Source organism: Dermacentor andersoni, chromosome 3 (genome assembly GCF_023375885.2).
Source record: "Dermacentor andersoni chromosome 3, qqDerAnde1_hic_scaffold, whole genome shotgun sequence".
Classification (NCBI taxonomy): Eukaryota; Metazoa; Arthropoda; class Arachnida; order Ixodida; family Ixodidae; genus Dermacentor; species Dermacentor andersoni.
The window spans coordinates 230,616,727-230,639,222 of record NC_092816.1 but is presented as its reverse complement, the minus strand read 5'-3'; the positions used below and the strand labels follow the sequence as shown (position 1 = coordinate 230,639,222).

The 22,496-nt window shown below is 50.0% G+C and overlaps 1 protein-coding gene across 1 annotated transcript in view; it reads left to right on the top strand.

Moving 5' to 3' along the window:
* Git (ARF GTPase-activating protein GIT1) overlaps positions 1 to 22,496 on the top strand; it is a 306,764-nt gene that overhangs the window by 113,850 nt on the left and 170,418 nt on the right. Inside the window, exon 7 of the mRNA XM_050183502.3 lies at positions 3,069 to 3,163. Within this exon, the coding sequence (XP_050039459.2) occupies positions 3,069 to 3,163 (95 nt within the window). The remainder of the gene's footprint in view (positions 1 to 3,068; positions 3,164 to 22,496) is intronic.

Sequence of the window (22,496 nt, the reverse complement as noted above, 5' to 3'; positions counted from 1 at the left end):
ATGATAAACTTGTCATTTTCCTCAGGAACTTTCCCAAGAAAGCTACAGGTTGCCAAGATTACCATAATTTTTTAAAGGAGGAGACAAAAATAATTTCTCCAACTACCGACCTATATCGATCTTACCAGTTTTTTCGAAATGTTTTGAAAAGCTTTTACTAGTGCGCATTACAAGCTTTATTAACAAACACAATGTCATATCAGCTTCCCAGTTTGGTTTTGTCGCAGGAAAATCAACAGAAACAGCATTATTAACCATGAAGGAAATTATATTAGAGTCATTTGAAGAAAAAGAACTAACTCTCGGGGTTTTCGTGGATTTTTCCAAAGCATTTGACTCCATAAATCACAAAGTATTATTCCTTAAACTTGAACACTATGGATTTCGCGGCACATTCCTTCAGCTTTTAATAACATATTTAGAGCACCGCCAGCAACGGGTCGTAATTAACAATTCTTCATCGCACTTTAGATCCATTCATTCTGGGGTGCCGCAAGGCAGTATTCTCGGACCTACACTCTTTAACATCTATATTAACGACATTGTGAATATTGACAACAGCGCTAAATGTATAATGTATGCAGATGATGTCAGCATATTTTTTAGGGCTAAAACACTTAATGACTTGACATTAAACGCTAATGAAACTCTGCGCAAATTGGTCGAATGGAGTACTGAATCTTTATTGAAAATTAACGCTACCAAAACTAAAGCTGTACTTTTTTGACCTAAGAACAAACCACTAGAACACTTACCTACACTAACGCTTGGTTTTCAAAGCATTGAAATAGCGGAGTCAGTAAAGTGTCTAGGTGTGACACTGCAGTGCAATCTTTCATGGGACATGCACATCGACGATCTGGTTAAAAAACTTGCAAAATGCACAGGCATGTTATACAGAGTCCGCTCTCTACTACTTTTGAGTGTTAGACGTTTAGTTTATAATGCACTATTTTTATGTAACCTTTCATATTGTCATCTTGTGTGGGGTACAACAACATGGTCAAATACATATAGGTTACAGAAAATACAGAAAAAGGTCATTCATATCATTGCGAATGCCCCGTTTACTGCTCACACTCAACCTCTTTTCGCATCATTAAAAGTAACGCCAATTAATGACCTATATAATTTATTGCTAAGTAAGCGATATGAAAGAAAACGGAAAAATCATGACGCATTCTTTGATGACACAGCTAACTTACGGCCCAAAGCTAATTACTACCCAACACGTAACAACGACGTCTGGCATGTGCCATCCTTTCGTACTAATTACGGTCGTCAAATGCTCCGACATATAATTCCAACTCTTCATAATCGGCGCAATGAGCACTGAAAACCTAACGATATGATTTTTTTTACTGCAAGTTTGCGCCTCCTTCCTCTTTTTTTCTTCTCTTATTGTTATTCTTCGTTTTGCATTCTTTAGTGTTCCTGAGCGTTTCGTGTTAATTCTGCCGCCTTCATTTATTTGTTATTGCAAGAGGATGTTCACTAATATTTATTGAATGTGATGTTTACCTATGCACTGTAGTCTTTTTTTATTGTTCTGTCCGTGTTCTGTTGCTGCCGGTTTTTATGTACGGGGGTGCGCCCCTCTGTCAAGCCAGTCATAGGCTTTTTGGGTGCACCCCTAACATCCCTGATGTTGAAATAAAGGTATTTGTATTTGTATTTGTATGAAATACCTCAAAGGTCCCAGTCAAGGAGTTTTACATACCATCAAGAAAGGGTCATTTTTTTCTCGTTTTGGCAAGAAAAGAGCTAACGAAGTGAGGGGCATATTGAAGTAAGAATCTTGGCAATATGTCAAATTGGCCATGGTGTCGAGTCGGTAGCCATGGCCTCCAAGATCGGCGCAGACCAGTTACGGAGGGCCTCGAAGGTCACGCAGTAGTCAGTCACTCCATTAATGCCTCTGAAGTATCTCTTACAAGCACACAGGGAAAAGAACACACAACAAAGGATTATTGAAACAATGCTAACACGTCACAGCTGGCCTTTCCTATCAACACTGGCTACACAGATAAGTTTGCTCTTTTTCTGTCAACAAGATAGATGCTTGACTGATACAAGCTTGTCCCATGTATTTAGTGTGGAATGCCTCTGTAATTTTCCTGTTAATCTGTCGGTTTGCAGTCACAGCTATGGCAGTGGTCAGCCAAGTGGGAGCATAGGAAGGGTCAGTGGCATCTGGTATGCTAAGCAGTCTTGACTAAGTGTAGCACTTCCTGTGCTTTATTGGACAACCGGCTTCATGATGCATAATTGGAGCTTCAATTTTCATCCAGACCCACGAATAGAACTGCGGTCTCTTTATTTGGGTAGATGCGGCCGGGGCACCACAGCTTGATGGAGCATTTTTTAGACTGTGTGAAAGCCTATGCACGTACGCAGAGATTCCAAACATTTTTCTTCCCTCATCATGTCTACGACAGCTCATAACGTTTCCTTTTATAACAGGGAAGAGTCATACAGCAGGTATTATGGGACATGCGTATCTGGCTGATTCTAGCCAAACTGTCTGATTGCAATAGGTGGTTTCAAGCTCGTTGGTGCAACAGCAAAGAGAAGCCACAGTTTCACCTGAAAGGCAAAGCATTGATAGCGACGGCCAAGTATTAGGCACAAAGTAAGGTTCATAGCATTATCAGTCGTGTAAATTGCAGTAAACATTTACCTACCTATTAAATTAACAAGCGCGGCATTATATGCACACACGTGAACATCAACTGACCTCACTTGATGACTGTGATCATTTGCTGTCACAACACTGGCGTAGCAAACAGTGCCAGCCTCTGGGACAGAACAGTTAATGCTGACATTAAGTGGGATCTGTATGTTTTCCTGTGCATGCGTGCACCATGCTTGTTCACTTAACTTGTATGCAAATATTTGCTGCAGTTTACAGAGCTAAAAATCTACGAACCATACTTTGTGTAGTTGTCCAATACATCGCTATCAAAACTGTAGCTTTCTTTATTTTCTTGCTCATATTATTGTGGACACAGCTCACCTTAGTGTAGAAAAGAGCCAATGTGCCCAAGCAACTGTTTTTTGTCTTTCAGGGAAGCTGGCCATGCTGACCTCGAGGCACGCCTCATAGAGAGCCAGTATGAGGTTACTGACCGACTGGCCCACCACCTCAGTGGTCGAAACCCAGGTTAGTAATTTATTGATGACAGCCAGTAAAACATGGATCGCTTTGCCGAATATGTTGGCTTCTTGCATGTGTTGCGCTGTTTGCACAGTAATGATCGTGGCACCTAGCGTTATGCATCAGTGCGCCATCTTTCTGGCAACGGCTACTCAAGTGCACATGTGATCTATGAAGGCTGCATTTTACATTGAAACTGCCATGCGAGTTCGCTTCTCTAGAACGGCAGTGTGCAAAAACCAAAAGCCAGTGTTTTGGCAAGGGCACTTGTCAGTGCAGCTGCTGTTTTCCTTGGCAGTGCTTATGCAGCTCAATTCACACCTGCAACCTCAGCCAAAGTGGTCAGCTGTTTGGGGGAAATTTCAACGTGTCACACACATTCCATAGCAGCAATGTAGCGTGAGACACATGGAGCGTGGAACAGGTGCCTTTTATTGCAACCTGGCAAAGAATGGTCAAACAAAAGTGCCATGTCTATTCAATCTGGACAGCTTGTCAATACGTGGTGTCATCACGCTTAAGCAGAGTTGCATATCTGTAGCCACATTCAACCTGTTTCTGTTTCATTCAACCTGTAGCCACATTCAGCCTGCACAAGGCATGCTCGCATGCATATGTCATAGAAAACTGCACCAAAAGCTTTACAGCCATCTCATAGAGAAGGGGAAATATTTCTGCAGTCCCCAACCAGAATGCCTCAAGGATTGCAATGGCCATGCCAATGACCATACATGTGGAGCTTGACAGGCTTAACTGCGAGTATATATTTATTGTCTTCATAGCAACATGCAAGAGCTAATTTGCCTGTGCATCGCCAAATTTACTTGACCACAGCGTTCAAATGCAATGTAACATGAAGGAACATTACAAAATGGCAACATATAAAGTGGAAACATAATACAAAGTAGTCAGTAAACTTTAGGTCTGGATCGTCCAAGCATGACACAGAAGCCAGGAAAACTGCAACAGCGAGGAAGATATTGATTTACTGTGCCTGAGGCTGCATATCCCCCTTGTGTCACCTTGGTACATGCATGCACGCTTGGGGATTGGCCACAAATGGGCAAGTTGTCTGTTCGTGCCCTGTGTGGCCCATGTCGTCGGCTCTTCAGGGGAGGGTCATGTGCAAGGAGTCGGATGCATACCACAAACTGGATCGAGTTCCCAGAGAATTCCAATCGCGTTAAAAGTGGACAGTGGGGGGAAGAAAAGTGTGGCAGTCTGCATTATTTAGTGCCCACTATCGATGCCTCTCTCGTGCAGAAATCAGTGCATGCCAGCTAGTGGACACAGCTAAGGTGAGCACACCACCTGTTTCAAGACCAAACTGGGCCTTGTGGATATTGCAGGGGCCCCGCCTTTATTCGCAGGCCAAGTGTTAAGACATTTTTTAAATAGACGCGAACCAAGTGCATTGTCACTCCCCTAGTGAATTGAGCTGGAATGCAAATCTTCCTGCTTCACAAATTAACGCAACAATGGACAGAATAAAATTTATATTCCTCATCATTCAAAGTGGGGCGCCGACTAGTGCGGACGAGCAAACATCGGCTCCCGATATTGTCGCGTGTACCCTGCTGAAGTATACACGCTGAATGGGGATCCAGGCGTTCGTAGTTCACGAAACGTAACCGTTGACGCATGATGCCGAGACGAACCTCGTTCTCTTCTTCTTCAGTCCCCTTCCTGTGCCACACCATGTGGCACTACCCCCTCTTCAGAAAAAAAGAAGAAAAGAATGAAAACATACAGGCTTGATGTGAGAGTGCAGAGATGTCCTAGGACGAACACATAAGCTATAGTCACAATCACTGTGGTGTGCGATGTGGTCACAAGGCACTGAGGGATGAGCAACAACAAAAACTAACCTAGGTAAGCGGCTGAAAACGGGGAATTTTAGCGGGTATAGTAAGGTTTCAACCGCATAATGTGCACAATCTCAGATTGTGGTTGTCGACGTCGAGGAGGTCGGCTTCTGTCAGGAAGGACTTCATAATTCACGTCACTAATTCGCTGCAACACTTTGTAAGGTCCGAAGTAGCGACTCAAAAGCTTCTCGGATAGTCCTTTTCGGTGCACGGCAGTACAGACCAAAACTTGATCGCCAGGTTGGAACTCGACTTGTCGATGGCGGAGATTGTAACGTTGCGCATCGATGCTCTGTTGTTGCCTTATGTGCACTCCGGCAAGCTGATGGGCTTCTTCCGCGCGTTGCACAAAGAGTTCGGGATCTTGGGCGAGATCGAGGTGGTCGATGTTGTCGCACGGCAGCATTGCTTCTGACATAGTCTGCACTTCACGGCCGTAAACGAAGTAAAATGGGGTGAAGCGTGTTGTTTCTTGCGTAGCAGTGTTATAGGCAAACGTTACGTATGGGAGTATCTCGTCCCACGTCTTGTGCTGTACGTCTACGTACATAGACAGCATGTCAGTCATCGTTTTGTTCAGTCGTTCAGTCAAGCCGTTTGTCTGCGGGTGATAGGCAGTTGTCCTTCGATGGGTTGTGCAGCTGAGTTTAAAAATGTCTTCAATGAGCAGCGCTGTAAAGGCTTTGCCTCGGTCTGTGATGACGTGTGATGGGGCGCCATGCCGTAGGACGATGCTCTGTATGAAAAACTGGGCAACCTCGGAAGCTGTGCCTTGAGGCAATGCCTTTGTCTCAGCATACCGCGTTAAATAGTCTGTGGCGATGATTATCCACGTGTTGCCAGAAGATGACAGTGGAAACGGGCCCAGAAGATCCATGCCGACCTGGTCGAAAGGTTTGCCAGGTGGGTCAATCGGATTCAGCAATCCCGCAGGCTTCACAGCTGGCGACTTTCGGCGCTGGCATTCATGGCAGCCTTGGACGTACCGCTTAACACACTTGGCAAGTTTCGGCTAGTAGTAGGATTTGCGCACTCTATCAAGCGTTTGCGTAAAACCCAAATGGTCAGACGGAGGCTCATCATGACAGGCGTCATGAATAAAACTTCGGCACGGAGGTCTGCTGGAACAACCAAAAGGTATGTCTTGTTGGTGCCAGCGGAGTTCTTCTTATACAAGACGCCATGTCGTAAACAAAAAGACGACAATCCTCGAGCGATGTGCCGGGGTATATATGGGTTTTGTCCTTCCAGATGTTCGAATATAGGCTGTAGTGCGTCATCTGCACGCTGCCATGTGGACAAATCAGTAATGATTATGGCCCCAAGGAAAATGCCGTCGTCTTCAATGTCTTGGTCCATAGTACCGATAGGGGCGGGCGAGAGTGCATCAGTGTCTTCGTGTATGCGGCCCAACTTGTACACGATGGTCACGTCGTACTCCTGCAAACGTAGACTCCACCGGGCCAGTCGTCCAGTAGGGTCCCGCAGATTCGCAAGCCAGCAGAACGAGTGGTGATCAGTTACAACTTTGAATGGGCGGCCGTAAAGGTAAGGTCGAAATTTGGCCAGCGCCCATACGACGGCAAGACACTCTTTCTTCCTGGTGGCGTAGTTGGTCTCTGCACGCAATAGTGTACGACTTGCGTAGGCGATCACTGTTTCAATACCTTCCTGCCGTTGTACAAGGACCGCACCAAGACCAACGTTACTGGTGTCTGTATGAACTTCCGTGTCTGCCTCCTCGTCAAAGTGTGCCAAAACTGGTGCTGACACCAGACGCTGTCGAAGCTCAGTGAAAGCAGTCTCTTGCTCTGAGGCCCACACGAACAATACATCGTCCCTCGTGAGTCGAGTCAGCGGCTCCGCCATCTTCGAAAAATTTTCTATGAAACGCCGGTAGTATGCGTAATGGCCCAGGAAGCGTCAGACACCGTTCTTGTCGGTCGGTGTTGGAAACATGGCTAAGCGGCAGTTTTTGCAGGATTGGGGCTAACGCCTTCCACGCTGACCACATGTCCCAGAAACATGAGCTCCTTGTAGCCGAAATGACACTTCTGAGGCTTAAGGGTGAGGTTAGCCGATCGGATGGCTTCGAGAACTTGCTGCAGTCGTTTCAGGTGGTCATCAAATGTCGCCGAAAAAACAACCACGTCGTTAAGGTAGATGAGGCAGCTTTGCCACTTCAGACCAGCGAGAACGGTGTCCATCCTTCGCTGGAAAGTTGCTGGTGCCGAACAGAGCCCGAAAGGAAGTACCCTGAATTCGTAAAGGCCATATAGAGTGACGAAAGCAGTTTTTTCGTGGTATCGTTCATCTACCTCAATTTGCCAGTAACCGCTTTTTAGATCGAGAGACGAAAAATACTTAGCTCGCCGCAACTTGTCTAAAGAGTCATCGATACGTGGTAGTGGGTACATGTCCTTCTTGGTGACATCGTTGAGGCGTCGATAACCAACACAGAAACGAAGCGTTCCGCCTTTTTTCTTGACCAGAACGACCGGGGACGACCACGGACTGTGCGAAGGCTGAATAACACCATCATCTAGCATCTCCTTGACTTGGGCTTGAATTGCCTCACATTCTTTCGGCAAGACACGATAAGGCTGTTGTTTGATGGGGCGTGCGTCGGCGGATGTCGTTATTCGGTGCTTCGTGATTGGCATTTGGCCCACCTTAGTAGACCGAGTGAAGCATGCGAGGAATTCGTTCAAGAGTTCCTGCAGTGCGCTGTTTTGGTCGTCCGTAAGCTCGGAGTTTACATTGATGTCTCTGAGCGAACCGTCATCTGTGCCCACTTAAGAAGCAAAGCACTCGACGATGTCCGTTGATGGCTCGGCGTAGGCGATGGCAGTGCCACGAAAAATGTGCAGATGCTCAAAGGTAAAGTTGGTAACGAGGACCGCTGTCTGGCTATCACGAAGTTCCACAAGGCTTCGCGCTACACAAATACCTTGAGTCAGCAACATAGAAATGTTGCCTTCTATAATGGCTTCACTGTCTTGTAGCTAGTCGGACTTGACCAGAACCATAACACTCACATGCGGCGGTATTGTGATGCTATCGTCCAAAACGCGAAGTGCGAATCTGTGTCCAACGGCGTCGGTCTGTGTTGTTGCCCTTTTCATCAAGAAAGTGATACAGCGCTCGCGGAGGTCAATAATGGCGCCATATTCCCGGAGAAAATCCATCCCAAGAATTAAATCGCGGGAACACTCGCGTAGAACCAGAGAAGTGGTGAGAAAAGAAGCACCGCGAATTTCTACTCTCGCTGTGCATAAGCCAAGCGGTGCGATTACGTGGCCACCTGCCGTACGAACTGGTGCCCCATTCCAGGGCAACGTAACTTTTTTCAGAATGCACGCCAGTTTGCCACTAAGAATAGAGTAATCGACGCCGGTGTCCAGAAGTGCACTCATTTTTCTGCCGTCGATCAACACAGGTATGTCCAGTGAAATCTTGTTCGCGGGAACTGGTTCTGGCGTCGTCGTGTTTTCGTTGTTCTGCGGTCGGCATGATACGAGGTCTTCAGCGCGTCGAGTATCAGCGAGTACATACGCCTTGTATCGTCGAGTACATACGCCTTGGAAGGTCGCTGACGTCAGTTTTCCTGGCATGGACTTGGTGATCTCCCTTGCGTCGTCCTCAAGGTGGTATCACGAGCAGGGAAATATCGCCGCGGTGAGGGTGAGCATGACTGCCGTTGCAATGTGCCCGGCCTGCGTTGCTGTTCGATGAATTCTGCGATGTTGGGAGGCCTCTGGCCAAACCTAGGTCGAGGCGAATCGATCGAAAAACGCCGCAGTCGTAGTCATCGATAGGGGCACTCCCAATACACATGACCAGCTTCGCCGCAGTGGTAGCATAATGGTCGTCGATCGGGTGCTCGCCAAACCTCTGATTTCCTCGCGGGTGTTCGGCGGTCGTCGAAGTACGGTAGCGGAGTTGTCGGAGCGGCTTGTGCCGATTGCAACGCGACTGGCGACGCAACATAAGTAGGTGCGAAAGCTTGGGCGGGGCTCAGTAATGTTTCTGCATAAGTCTTGCACCGGGACTCACTTGGCAGAGGTGGCGCTTCACTGCTGGAAAGAGATGCCTGCAGTGCCTGCTGTACTTCGTTGCGATGACGCTGGCGAGCGAGCTGACTGGCGGTGGCGACGTACTGGGGTGCTTCTGCAGCTCGTTGCGAACCACTGAGCGAATCAGCTTGCAAAGCAAGGCGACGTCGCACCCGAAGCCTACCGATGTATCCGGAGTGCAGGCGAAATTTACTTGTCGGTTGTACATGTTCGACCGTTGCTGAAGTGTCTTCTCCATTGCGGTGGCTTCGGTGAGGAACTCCGCGACAGTCTTGGGCGTATTCCGAAGAAGACCACCAAAGAGCTGTTCCTTTACCCCTCTCATCAGATGACGCACCTTGTTCTCTTCCGACATGCTCGGATTGGCACGCTGAAAGAGACACGTCATGTCCTCCACGTACATCGTGACGCTCTCGTTGGGCTTTTGTATGCGTGACTGAAGGGCTCGCTCCGTTTTTTTCCCGGCAATCGGGGCTGGAGTAAGTCTCCAGTAGCTTGCGCTGGAATTCAGGCCAGGATGACAGGACACTTTCGCGGTTCATAAACCACGTGCGAGCACTGAAGTAGATGTTTCTGAGTTTGGCGTTGTCCCACTCGTTAAACGCAGCCATGCGCTCGAACTCCGCCAGCCAGTCGTCCACATCTTCAAATGTGTCGCCATGAAAAGCCATCAGCACTTAGGGGTTCAGCAGCATTAGGTAAGTCGGTGTCACCCTTTCCGTAGAAGTCGCAGTGGTCGTAGTCATCACTTTTTGCTGGAGGTTTCCAAATTCTGGGGCGAGGCCTCGGATTCGCCGGCTTGTGCCGTCAACTGGAGTCAACTCCAATTGTGCAAGGTTCTTGCTGCCCAGTGGGGTCTCCTGCATAAGTTGGGTGTACCCAGCATGCTCCACCAAATTGTCGCGTGTACCCTGCTGAAGTATACACGTTGTATGGGGATCCAGGCGTTTGTAGTTCACGAAACGTAACCGTTGATGCACGATGCCGAGACGAACCTCGTTCTCTTCTTCTTCAGTCCCCTTGCTGTGCTACACCATGTGGCAATATCATCAATGATTTCACGAGGTTATTCACCCCAAATCGAAGGGAATCGCATACGAACGAAAGCAGCAAGTTACGCGGATTCCGCGGATACTGGATTTATTTCGGTGGGTGGACCCTTTCTTAACATTTTCTGCATTCGAATTTTCAACCTCGGCCACAATGGACAGATTAAAATTTGTCTTCCTCATCATTCAGAGTGGTTCGCCGACTAGTGCGGATGAGCAAACATCGGCTCCCGATATCATCAATGATTTCACGAGGTTATTCACCCCAAATCGAAAAAATCGCATACGAAGGAAAGCAACAGGTTACGCGAATTCCGTGAATACCGGATTTATTTCGGTGGGTGGACCCTTTCTCAACATTTTCTGCATTCGAATTTTCAACCTCGGCGTGCAAAGGCAGGTAGGCCTAGGGCTAACACCGCAAGTCATTCACTACCGCCATGGAAATCGTCACCGGTGAGACGATATCGCCGGAAGATGCGAATGACCCGGGCTGGATCACGGCATATAACCGCAAACCACGCAAGGGCAAGGCCAGTCAACCCCAAGGAGCAAGTTCGTCAAGTACACGTGGCAGACGAAGGGACAACGATCGCACCGCCAGACCGAACAGCGCATACCAGCGCCTCGTCACTACGTCGAAACTCCCTCAGCTACCGAAGGACATGCTCCGTATCATCGTGAGACCCCGAAACGGCCTCAACGTGGCCAAATCCACACCAGTGCAGGTTGAGCAAGCCCTGGCACTGGCGGCAGCCCTGGCTCCTCAAGACCTCACGGAAGACTCCATATGCCCCAACATAACTCGGAATATATTGTCACGTGGTGGTGACGTTGAATAACACAGTAGCAATACTGTGAACAACAAAACAAACTTTTATTGGGCGAACCTGTGCCCACAAAACAGGCTACACTTATAGCACAATGATAGCGGCGAACACGCTCGGCGATCGTCGAAAATCTGATCAGCGGGTCAAGCGCGTCGGCTTTTATACAACAGTCGTCGAATGTTCCAGACTAATCGTTGGGACCCGCATGCCTTCCACAAAGTTCTACAACATTCGAGTCACGCGATGAAATCAGATAATACAAGGCTCGGCGACAACAGACTGCGGATAGAAGCATCGATAACTTTCCAGAAACTTCGGTACATGCAAGCGCGTCCCGCGCTGTGCGATAAGATTTGTTAGGCGGCGAAACGGGGTCGCCCGATAAATATAAGTACACGTGTCAATACCCCCCTCTTAAAAAGCATCGTCCCGATGCTACAAATATAAGAGAGCGAAACACGAAAGGACACTTATTAAACATAATTAACAAAACAACGAAAAGAAATCAAGTCCAAAGGTCAGTTACACGAAGTCCCAAAGTTCGTCAACGCTCGTGGTACGGCTTGAGTCGCACAACGTGGACAATTTCAGGTCGTGAGCGGCGCCGCTGTGACAGCGAAATGCCGTCTGGCACGACCTCATAGTCCAGTGCGCCAATACGTCGGATGATCTTGTACGGTCCGAAATAGCGACGCAAGAGCTTCTCGCTCAGTCCTCGTCGGCGTATAGGGGTCCAAACCCAAACACGGTCACCGGGCTGGTACTCGACAAAGCGTCGTCGGAGGTTGTAGTGTCGGCTGTCGGTCCTCTGCTGGCTCTTGATTCGCAGGCGGGCGAGCTGTCGGGCTTCTTCGGCGCGCTGGAGGTAGCTAGCGACGTCAACATTCTCTTCGTCAGTTACGTGCGGCAGCATGGCGTCAAGCGTCGTCGTCGGGTTCCGGCCGTAAACCAACTTAAACGGCGTGATCTGCGTTGTTTCTTGCACCGCCGTGTTGTACGCAAAGGTTACGTACGGCAGGACTGCGTCCCACGTCTTGTGTTCGACGTCGACGTACATTGCTAGCATGTCGGCGAGGGTCTTGTTCAGGCGCTCCGTGAGACCATTCGTCTGCGGATGGTAGGCAGTTGTCCTCCTGTGGCTTGTCTGGCTGTACTGCAGAATGGCTTGGGTGAGCTCTGCTGTAAAAGCCGTTCCTCTGTCGGTGATGAGGACTTCTGGGGCACCATGTCGCAGCAGGATGTTCTCGACGAAAAATTTCGCCACTTCGGCTGCGCTGCCTTTTGGTAGAGCTTTAGTTTCAGCAAAGCGGGTGAGATAGTCCGTCGCCACGACGATCCACTTATTCCCGGATGTTGATATCGGAAACGGCCCCAACAAATCCATCCCAATCTGCTGGAATGGTCGGCGAGGAGGTTCGATCGGCTGTAGTAATCCTGCTGGCCTTGTCGGTGGTGTCTTGCGTCGTTGACAGTCTCGGCATGTCTTGACGTAACGGGCGACGTCGGCGGTCAGACGCGGCCAGTAATACCTTTCCTGTATTCTCGACAGCGTCCGGGAGAATCCGAGGTGCCCAGCGGTTGGATCGTCGTGTAGGGCGTGCAGTATTTCTGGACGCAACGCTGACGGTACAACAAGAAGGTAGCTGGCGCGGACTGGTGAGAAGTTCTTCTTCACGAGCAGGTTGTTTTGTAGCGTGAACGACGACAAGCCGCGCTTAAATGCCCTAGGGACAACGTCGGTGTTTCCTTCCAAATACTCGACGAGGCCTTTTAGCTCCGGGTCTGCTCGTTGCTGTTTAGTGAAGTCTTCCGCGCTTATTATCCCAAGGAAGGCGTCGTCGTCCTCGTCGTCCTGCGGCGGGGGATCGATGGGGGCGCGCGATAAGCAGTCGGCGTCGGAGTGTTTTCTTCCGGACTTGTATATTACCGTGACGTCATATTCTTGTAGTCTGAGGCTCCACCGCGCCAGCCGTCCTGAAGGGTCCTTTAACTTAGCTAGCCAACACAATGCATGATGGTCACTGACGACTTTGAATGGCCTGCCATAGAGGTAAGGGCGGAATTTAGCTATAGCCCAAATGATGGCGAGGCATTCCTTTTCAGTCGTAGAATAGTTGCTTTCCGCTTTTGACAGCGACCGGCTAGCATACGATATCACCCTTTCAAGTCCTTCTTTCCTCTGGACTAGGACGGCACCGAGGCCTAGGCTACTGGCGTCAGTGTGGATTTCGGTATCGGCCTCCTCGTCGAAGTGTGCAAGTACCGGCGGCGACTGCATGCGTCGTTTGAGTTCTTGAAATGCCTTGGCCTGTGGCGTTTCCCACTTGAACGCGACATCAGATTTGGTTAGATGTGTTAGCGGCTCCGCGATGCGTGAGAAGTCCTTGACAAAGCGCCTATAGTAGGCACACATGCCAAGGAATCTGCACACTGCCTTCTTGTCGGTTGGCTGCGGGAACTTTGCGATGGCAGCTGTCTTCTGTGGGTCGGGGCGTACTCCTGATTTGCTGATCACGTGGCCTAGGAACAAAAGCTCATCGTAAGCGAAGCGGCACTTTTCCGGCTTCAGAGTGAGCCCTGATGACTTGATGGCTTCTAACACTGTCGCAAGCCGCCTAAGGTGATCGTCGAAATTTCCGGCGAAGACAACGACGTCATCCAGGTAAACAAGGCACGTCTGCCACTTCAGTCCGGCTAACACCGTGTCCATGACGCGCTGAAACGTTGCAGGCGCCGAGCACAGTCCGAATGGCATGACCTTGAACTCGTAGAGGCCGTCTGGCGTGATGAAGGCAGTCTTTTCGCGATCTCTCTCGTCGACTTCTATTTGCCAGTAGCCAGACTTGAAGTCCATCGACGAGAAGTATTTAGCGTTGCAGAGCCGATCCAATGCGTCGTCTATCCGTGGAAGGGGGTACACATCCTTCTTCGTGATCTTGTTCAGTCGACGATAATCGACGCAGAAGCGTAGGGTTCCGTCCTTTTTCTTTACCAGGACTACAGGAGAGGCCCACGGGCTTTTCGACGGCTGGATGATGTCGTCGCGCAGCATTTCGTCGACTTGTTGCCTAATAGCTTCACGTTCTCGCGTCGAAACTCGGTAAGGGCTCTGGCGGAGTGGTCGAGCGCTCTCTTCGGTTATTATGCGATGCTTTGCAACTGGTGTTTGTCGAATCCTCGATGACGTCGAAAAGCAGTCTTTGTATCGTCGGAGAAGACTTCTGATCTTTTGCTGCTTACTCAGAGGAAGACTTGGATTCACGTCGAAGTCTGGTTCGGGGACAATGCTCATCGGGGTAGATGCGGCTGAATCCGAGAGGACAAAGGCATTGCTGGTTTCCACAATTTCCTCGATGTATGCGATTGTCGTGCCCTTGTTGATGTGCTTGAACTCTTGGCTAAAGTTGGTTAGCATAACTTCCACTTGCCCTCCGTGGAGTTGAGCGATCCCTCTTGCGACGCAAATTTCACGGTCGAGCAGTAGATGTTGGTCGCCCTCGATGAGGCCTTCTACGTCAGCGGGTGTTTCAGTGCCGACGGAAATAATAAGGCTGGAGCGCGGCGGGATGCTCACTTGATCTTCGAGCACACTCAAGGCATGGTGACTATGACAGCTCTCCGGTGGTATCGCTTGATCTTGTGACAGCGTTATCGATTTCGACTTCAGGTCGATGACTGCGCCATGTTGATTCAGGAAATCCATGCCGAGAATGACATCTCGTGAACACTGTTGCAGGATATTGAAGGTGGCAGGGTAAGTCCGGTCATGAATGGTAATTCTTGCCGTGCAGATTCCACTCGGTGTGATGAGGTGTCCTCCAGCGGTCCGAATTAACGGGCCTTCCCATGCAGTCTTAACTTTCTTCAATTGGGCTGCGATGGTTCCACTCATGACAGAGTAATCGGCTCCTGTGTGTACTAAGGCGATGACTGCGTGGCCGTCGAGAAGCACGTCGAGGTCGGTGGTTCTTTGTCTTGCGTTACAGTTAGGCCTCGGCGTCGGATCACGGCTGCGTCGCGTTGACCTGTGGTTGGTACGTGGCGTCGTCAGGTGGTCATTCGTCAGCGTGTTCTTTCCTGCCAGACTTCGTCGGGACGGCGGTGTGTCGTCGTTGTTATGTCGTCGAGATAGGCTTTTCGGCGTCTTCGTCGGCGGCGGAGGATCTTCGTCAGTTCGACGAACAGCAACCGCACCTCCATCGGTTGCTGCTTTTAGTTTTCCGGATATGGGCTGACGGACCGGCCCCGGGCTGGGCCAGTGTATGGTCGGCGCTGTGGCGACAGGTAGCGGCCTGGTGACGGCGAACGGGACGGTCGTCGAGGGCTCCACTGAGTAGCGGCGAGGTAGTCGGCGATGTCACGAGGGCGTTCACCTTCCCTCGGGCGCTGCGCGTTGACGGCGAAGCCTCGCAATCCCAGCTCGCGGTATGGGCATCGGCGGTAAACATGGCCGGCTTCGCCGCAGTGGTAGCACAGCGGGCGGTGGTCGGGGGCGCGCCAAATGTCCGTCTTCCTCGCGTAGGTGCACTGGGCGACGGGTGGTCGTACTGGCGGCGGCGGCGGACGACGGAATTGGGGCGTTGCAGGGCCCTGGCGCGGTCGCGGAGGGGGACCTTGACGACGTGCGATGGCGGCGTAAGTCATCGCTTCTGGCTGAGGCTGCGGTACTTGTGGTTGCACCTCAGGAACTCCAAGCGATCGGTGCAACTCTTCTTTCACGATGTCGACGATCGAAGCTACTTGAGGCTGCGACGAAGGCAGGACCTTGCGCAGTTCTTCGCGCACAATGGCCCTAATGGTCTCTTGAAGGTCGTCCGAACCCAGTCCTTGGATGGCATACTGCGGCGTGTGCCCCTGGCGGTTATATTGCCGGGTGCGCATCTCCAGAGTTTTCTCGATCGTCGACGCCTCTGCAGAAAACTCAGCCACAGTCTTCGGCGGGTTACGAATAAGTCCGGCGAAAAGGTCTTGCTTGACGCCGCGCATCAGGAAGCGAACTTTTTTCTCCTCCGACATTTCCGGGTCGGCGTGCCGGAAAAGACGGGCCATCTCCTCCGTGAAGATCGCGATCGTCTCGTTCGGCAGCTGCACTCTGGTTTCTAGTAGAGCTTGGGCTCGCTCTTTTCGCACGACGCTTGTAAACGTGTGCAAGAAGCCGCTTCGGAAAGGTCCCACGTCGTTAAGGTGGCTTCCCGATTCTCGAACCACGTCCTGGCGGCGTCTTCCAACGCGAAATAGACATGCCGCAGCTTGTCGTCGCTGTCCCAACTGTTAAACTTAGCGACCCTCTCATACGTTTCGAGCCAGGTTTCCGGGTCCTCGAATGTTGATCCGCGGAACGTCGGAGGTTCCCTGGGCTGCTGCAGCACGATAGGGGACGTTGGGGCTGCCATTGGGGTTGCCTTGTCCACAATCTTTTTGGTCTTATCAGGTAGAAGTCCGTGCTCCGGGGGCAGCTGTTGAAGACGGCGGCTTGCTCGATGCTCCGGGACTACGTTGGGGCTCTCTTTGCGGTCCGGGCTTGGATCACGGCTTGTCGGGGGCGTCCGGTACATGAACGAAAAGCACCTCCACCAGATGTCACGTGGTGGTGACGTCGAATAACACAGTAGCAATACTGTGAACGACAAAACAAACTTTTATTGGGCGAACCTGTGCCCACAAAACAGGCTACACTTATAGCACAACGATAGCGGCGAACACGCTCGGCGATCGTCGAAAATCTGATCAGCGGGTCAAGCGCGTCGGCTTTTATACAACAGTCGTCGAATGTTCCAGACTAATCGTTGGGACCCGCATGCCTTCCACAAAGTTCTACAACATTCGAGTCACGCGATGAAATCAGATAATACAAGGCTCGGCGACAACAGACTGCGGATAGAAGCATCGATAACTTTCCAGAAACTTCGGTACATGCAAGCGCGTCCCGCGCTGTGCGATAAGATTTGTTAGGCGGCGAAACGGGGTCGCCCGATAAATATAAGTACACGTGTCAATATTCATCATCTGCACCCCCAGCGAACGTAATGCGAGAGCATACGCCACGGTGCAACAGATTCGCATGAAAGACACCACGTATCGGGTCGCGGTGTACCCTGCCCCACCTGATAAAACCTGCAAAGGCGTAGTCTGAGGCATTGACCTTGAGCTCAACGACTCCCAACTCTGAGAACTGATCGTCACAAAACGCAAACCCAACGCCTTGGCGGTGAAGAGAATCAAGAAGACCACAGTCGTGACAATCCTTTTCCAAGGAATGCAAGTACCAAGTTACATCTACTGCGGAGCAAGCATTGTTCGATGCACGCTCTTTCGCAGACACACGGAAGTTTGCTACAACTGTGACAACATCGGTCACCGCGCGAATGTCTGCCCTAACCCCAGCACCACGTGGTGCTGAAAGTGTGGCCTCAAAACACCACCAGAAGATCACTAGTGTAGTCCTCACTGCACCCTGTGTGGCGGACCACACCCCACCATTGACAAAAACTGCAAACGCAAGTTTCAAGTCCCTTACATTGTGCGACAGAGACGCTGCCACAGACGCAACCAACGCGGCCGGAGCCGCTCCCAAGGACCGAGCGGTGCCAGTCACCGTGATCTGAGCGCCACCTCGGGAATTTCCAAAGCGACAACAAGGAGCCGCTCAGTCACGCCGACACCCGAGCGCCGCAGCGCCCTCCGCAGCAGCCGCTCCCATTCCAGGGGGCGCCCTACATCCGGCCACACCGAACTGACATGGGCCGACCGAGTACGAGGGAAACAACACCAGCAGCAGCAACGGGACACCTCATCTACCAAACAGGTAATGCGGTCTTCATTGCCCGAGCATGAGAGTGAGATAGTCGCAGCCCTATGACAGGAACTAGCGGGTCTCAGAGCCACCATACAAGTGCTTACAGCGCTTGATGACGTGAAACAGCAGATTCAAAACCTTAAAGATCCCAAACAAGCACCAGCCCAACAGACAAACGTAAAAGTAAGCACAGCCAAACACAGACCTCCTCCACTCCCAGAGACGGAAGAAGAGAGTAAAGCACTGCAAGACATCCTAGGTGAAATTCTGCACCTCACGCGAGCCAACCTAGAAAGTATTCGTACCCTAGCGAATCGTGTAGAGGTTGTCGAAAACAAAGTCGCCATAAAAATTAAAAACAAAGCTAGTCAGCCACAACAGATGGACACGACGACACACCCTTCGGCACCAATAAATTCCTCGCAAAACCATCGTGGCTAACACGACATGGAATACATTAGAAATTTGGCAGTGGAATTGTGCTAGCTATGCGAAACGCAAATCCTCGCTGCAACAGTACATCAAAGTTTAACCCAAAAAGCCGCACCTATGCAAAACCCTTATGCTCTCAAGATACAGCACCATCTCCCAAAGAGGAAGGGACTCCAGGAGAGGCATTGCCACGCTCGTTAATAGAAAATTCGCGCACATCGTTCACGGTGTACTACCAAAAAAGAGTCGCATCAAGGCGATCCTAATCGAGCTCGTACCTAACCGACTCTTAAAACAAAGTGTTTTTGGTGTTTTCGTACTAAACGTCTACAGCTCCCCTGCGCCCTACCACCAATCCTTCCACATGATCCTTACTAAAGCCACATCATTGGCACGAAACTCACCACTCATTATCGCAGGTGACTTCAATGCCCACCACCCGTTGTGGGGTTACCCCACAATCAAGCCTAGTGGCAACAACCTCTTGTGGGCAATAGACGGCCTGTTCCTCACCCTGGTGACGGACCACAGGTTTCCCACCAGACTGGGTATGTCGACAGCGGCGCGATACTATGCCGGACCTCACAATATTTCGAAATGTTGCAAACTACACATGGACGAACATGCAAGAGAACCTGGGCAGTGATCACTTCATCATACGCACAGAAATACCAAACACGGTGGCCCCACCTCAATCGTTCACCCTCACAGACTGAGATACCTTCCATAAGTTGCGGAAGGGAGATACGAACACGTACGACTCCTTCGCAGAACTCCTCTCTGCGATAAAGGGCAACGTAACCAGAGCCACGAAAACCATACACACGGAACTGGAGGTCCCAAGGTTTGATTCTCACCTTGTACACTAACTCGAGGCCAAGGCTTCGATACTTGCACGATAGAGAAAGCAACGTCTCAACAGATAGATGCCTGTGCAAACGCATCGCAATCCTCAACCGAGACATAGACTAATACTGCACGGAGCTCACAAGACTACAATGGCACGAACTCTTTTCGGCAGTCGATGGCCGCATGCGGACAGGAGGCAAGTGGAACTTCCTGAAACGCATGTTAGACGACACCCAAACGAAGGATAATCAAAGCCACGCGCTAGACCGACTTCTACACTCACATAATGAGAAAGGGGGAACGGAAGAGTCCTTCCTGGAAGAAATTGCCAAACGATACCTTCCGCTAGGTGACGCTCACCCCAACAATTACCCGAGCGTAAAGTGCAAAACCACTCCCGAACTAGACGCAGCCTTCACGGAAGCAGAAGTCCGAGAGGCGCTACTCAACCTAAACAGCAGGTTGGCTTCAGGACCCGACAGGGTAACCAACCGACTGTTATGTAAGTTAGATGACCAAGCCATTACATTACTCACGAAAGACATCAACCACCTGTGGGAAACAGGAGAGGTACCAATGCAATGGTGCACCGGTCCTCATCCCAAAACCCGGCAAACCACTTAACCTTGAATCAACTTATGCCCCATCTCCCTTACTTCATGTGTGGGTAAAGTAGCCTAGCACGTAATTAAAAACTGAGTGTCGTGCTACATTGAGGAACACGAACTCCTCCCACACAACATGGTAGGGTTTTGACCCCGCCTATCCACCCAAGATGTCATGTTACTCCTAAAGAGACAGATCTTCGACGTTAAAACAAGAGACGTTCAAGGCATCCTCGCCCTCGATCTCACGAAAGCATTCGACACCGTCGCACTGCTTCGTACTGGAATCTGTGGCAGGCCTCGGCCTCGGCCAGAGATCTCATGAGTACATACGCTTCTTCCTAAAAGACAGAGGAGCCCGACTGCGAGTCTCACAACTTAAGTCGGACCCCTACACGTTAGGCTCCGTCAGAACACCGCAAGGCTCAGTCATCTCTCCATTACTATTTAATATAGTGATGAAGGGACTCGCAGACAAACTACGAGACATCCCAAACGTAAACTGCGCTCTATACGCTGATGACATTACCATCTTGAGCCTGGGAGGCTCCCTGGCAGACATGGAGCAGGCATTACAGTCTGCCCTAGATGCCAGGAAGAGTATCTACTAGACACAGGAATGAAACTATCCTCCAAGAAATCGGAACTCTTACTATTTTGCAAGTCTTGCCAAGGAGTCCGCTACCTAACTCCTCTAGGCGAACTTTCGATCGCACTACACACAAGAGACAGACAGCAGATTCCGTGAGTCATCCACATACGCATTCTTGGGCTCCTAATCAAAGCCACCAGATGCCACGGACACACGATCAAACACTTAAACGCCAAAACTGAAAACATGATCAGACTGATCCACAGAGTCTCGGGGCGCAGGAAGGGTCTCTGCGAAGATAACCTTCTGCGCATATACCACGCGTTCCTTATGAGCCACATTAATTACGTCGCCTCTGCCCACAACTGGACGAAAATAGAAAAGGCGAAACTAAACAGACTCATGCGCAAGAGCATCAAACAGGTCTTGGGCATTCCACATAGGGCAAGTATAGCAAAGGTTGATCAGCTAGGCAGGCTCAACAACATCGACAAAGTGATCGAGGCTCTGACTATGGTGCAAATACTCCGCCTATCTTTGTCCAAAGCGGGTAGACTAATCCTAAATGAAGCCAATGTCTCCCCTTCTCCCTATCTCGAACAGGCAGCTACCCTACCAAGCGAAATTAGAGACAACTACAAAGTCTCACCATTTCCCAGAAATGTCCACTCACAACACAATGTGGGTAGGCACCGGGCCCGTGCCCGCGCGATTCTCGACCGCATTGACGCAGATCGTGAAGCCACCACATTTGTGGACGCGGCCCAGTATTGCAACACACACACTTTTGCGATAGCAGTCGTGGACGGCAACGGCATGTTACAATCATCCGCATCGGTAAAAACGACCACCAGCGCTAAAGCAGAACAAATAGCCGTAGCCATCGCATGGCAGACCCCACATTTACCCGTGTCTTCATGGACTCGCGTGCCGCAATTTGGGCCTACGAATGTGGCAACGTATCTAAAGAAGTAGCGCATATACTACTAGCGGGCTTAAAGGAGAGCAAACGGTGCCCCTCCTGGTTCCCCGCTCACATGGGGAAAGACATTCACCCGCAAAATGCTAACCTCAATGATACGGCCCACGACCGTGTGCGAGAACTTGCCCGCCGCGACAGTCCCATGGCCTCTGAGGGGCTGAACATTCAGTTTAATGATTCACTACTCACCAAGAAATCACCTCACACTATCGAAAAGGCAGAACCAAATACCCGCTCCCGCACGTCAAACTCAAATGCGCGCAGGCGGCCGCGTTTCGAATGCTACAAACGGACTCGTATCCATCACGAAACCTACTAAGTCACTACAACTCAGGCATTCCGGCAAATTACCCAGACCGCCCAGAACTTTATTGCTCACTCTCGCACATGCTATGGCAATGTACCGCGTTACCAAAAGGCCCTCTCTCCAGTGAGCCTGAATGGGAAGAAGCCCTCAAAGGCCCAGACCTCAAACTACAACTCAAGGCCGTCCAGAGGGCCCAAGAAATGGTGGAGCATCACCACATTCCCATCCCAACTTGGGCGTCAGCTACGGTTTCGGCCGGCGGAGTTCCCCGCGTGGGATCTCCAACGGCTTGAAACTCCTCAGGACCTCAATAAAGTTCTTGACTGACTGACCTCATCATTCATAACAAACTTAAGTGGAAGCTTTAGCTCGGGCCCAACTCCGAAGCAGCATATTCAAATACATGTAAAACGCAAAAACATTTTTCCACGATAACCCTTGGACCTATCTTAATAAAATTTGTTGCATTTGAGAGAGAAAGGTAAAGTCTAGTGACTGTTGGAAGCAGAATTTCAACTTAGGGCTTTAATTTTGTGAAGATTTTCTGAAATTCTCAAGTCTCAAAAAAATAAAGCACGAAGCTTACAAATTAATAGCTCTGCATCAAGAACAGGTAACGTGGTTCTGTAAACTGCATCCGCTAGGATCATTGAAAGCAGACAAATTTAACATGTCAATTTATATCTTATGTGAATTTGTTACGTTGTGCACAAGGGTTCTGCAAAAGCTGCATTTCTATATTGCTAAAATTTTTACGATTTATGTGTCACATACCAATTTTGTCCGCTTTACATGTACTATTAGATGCAGTTCACATTATTGTGATATCATTTTTCATTGCTGAGTTACAGTGTTTTAAACTTGATAGCTTTATTTTCTGAAAATTTTTAATTCTTACCAATTTTTAATGAAAAATTTACAACCTAAATTGATAATTCGAAGCAAACAGTCAC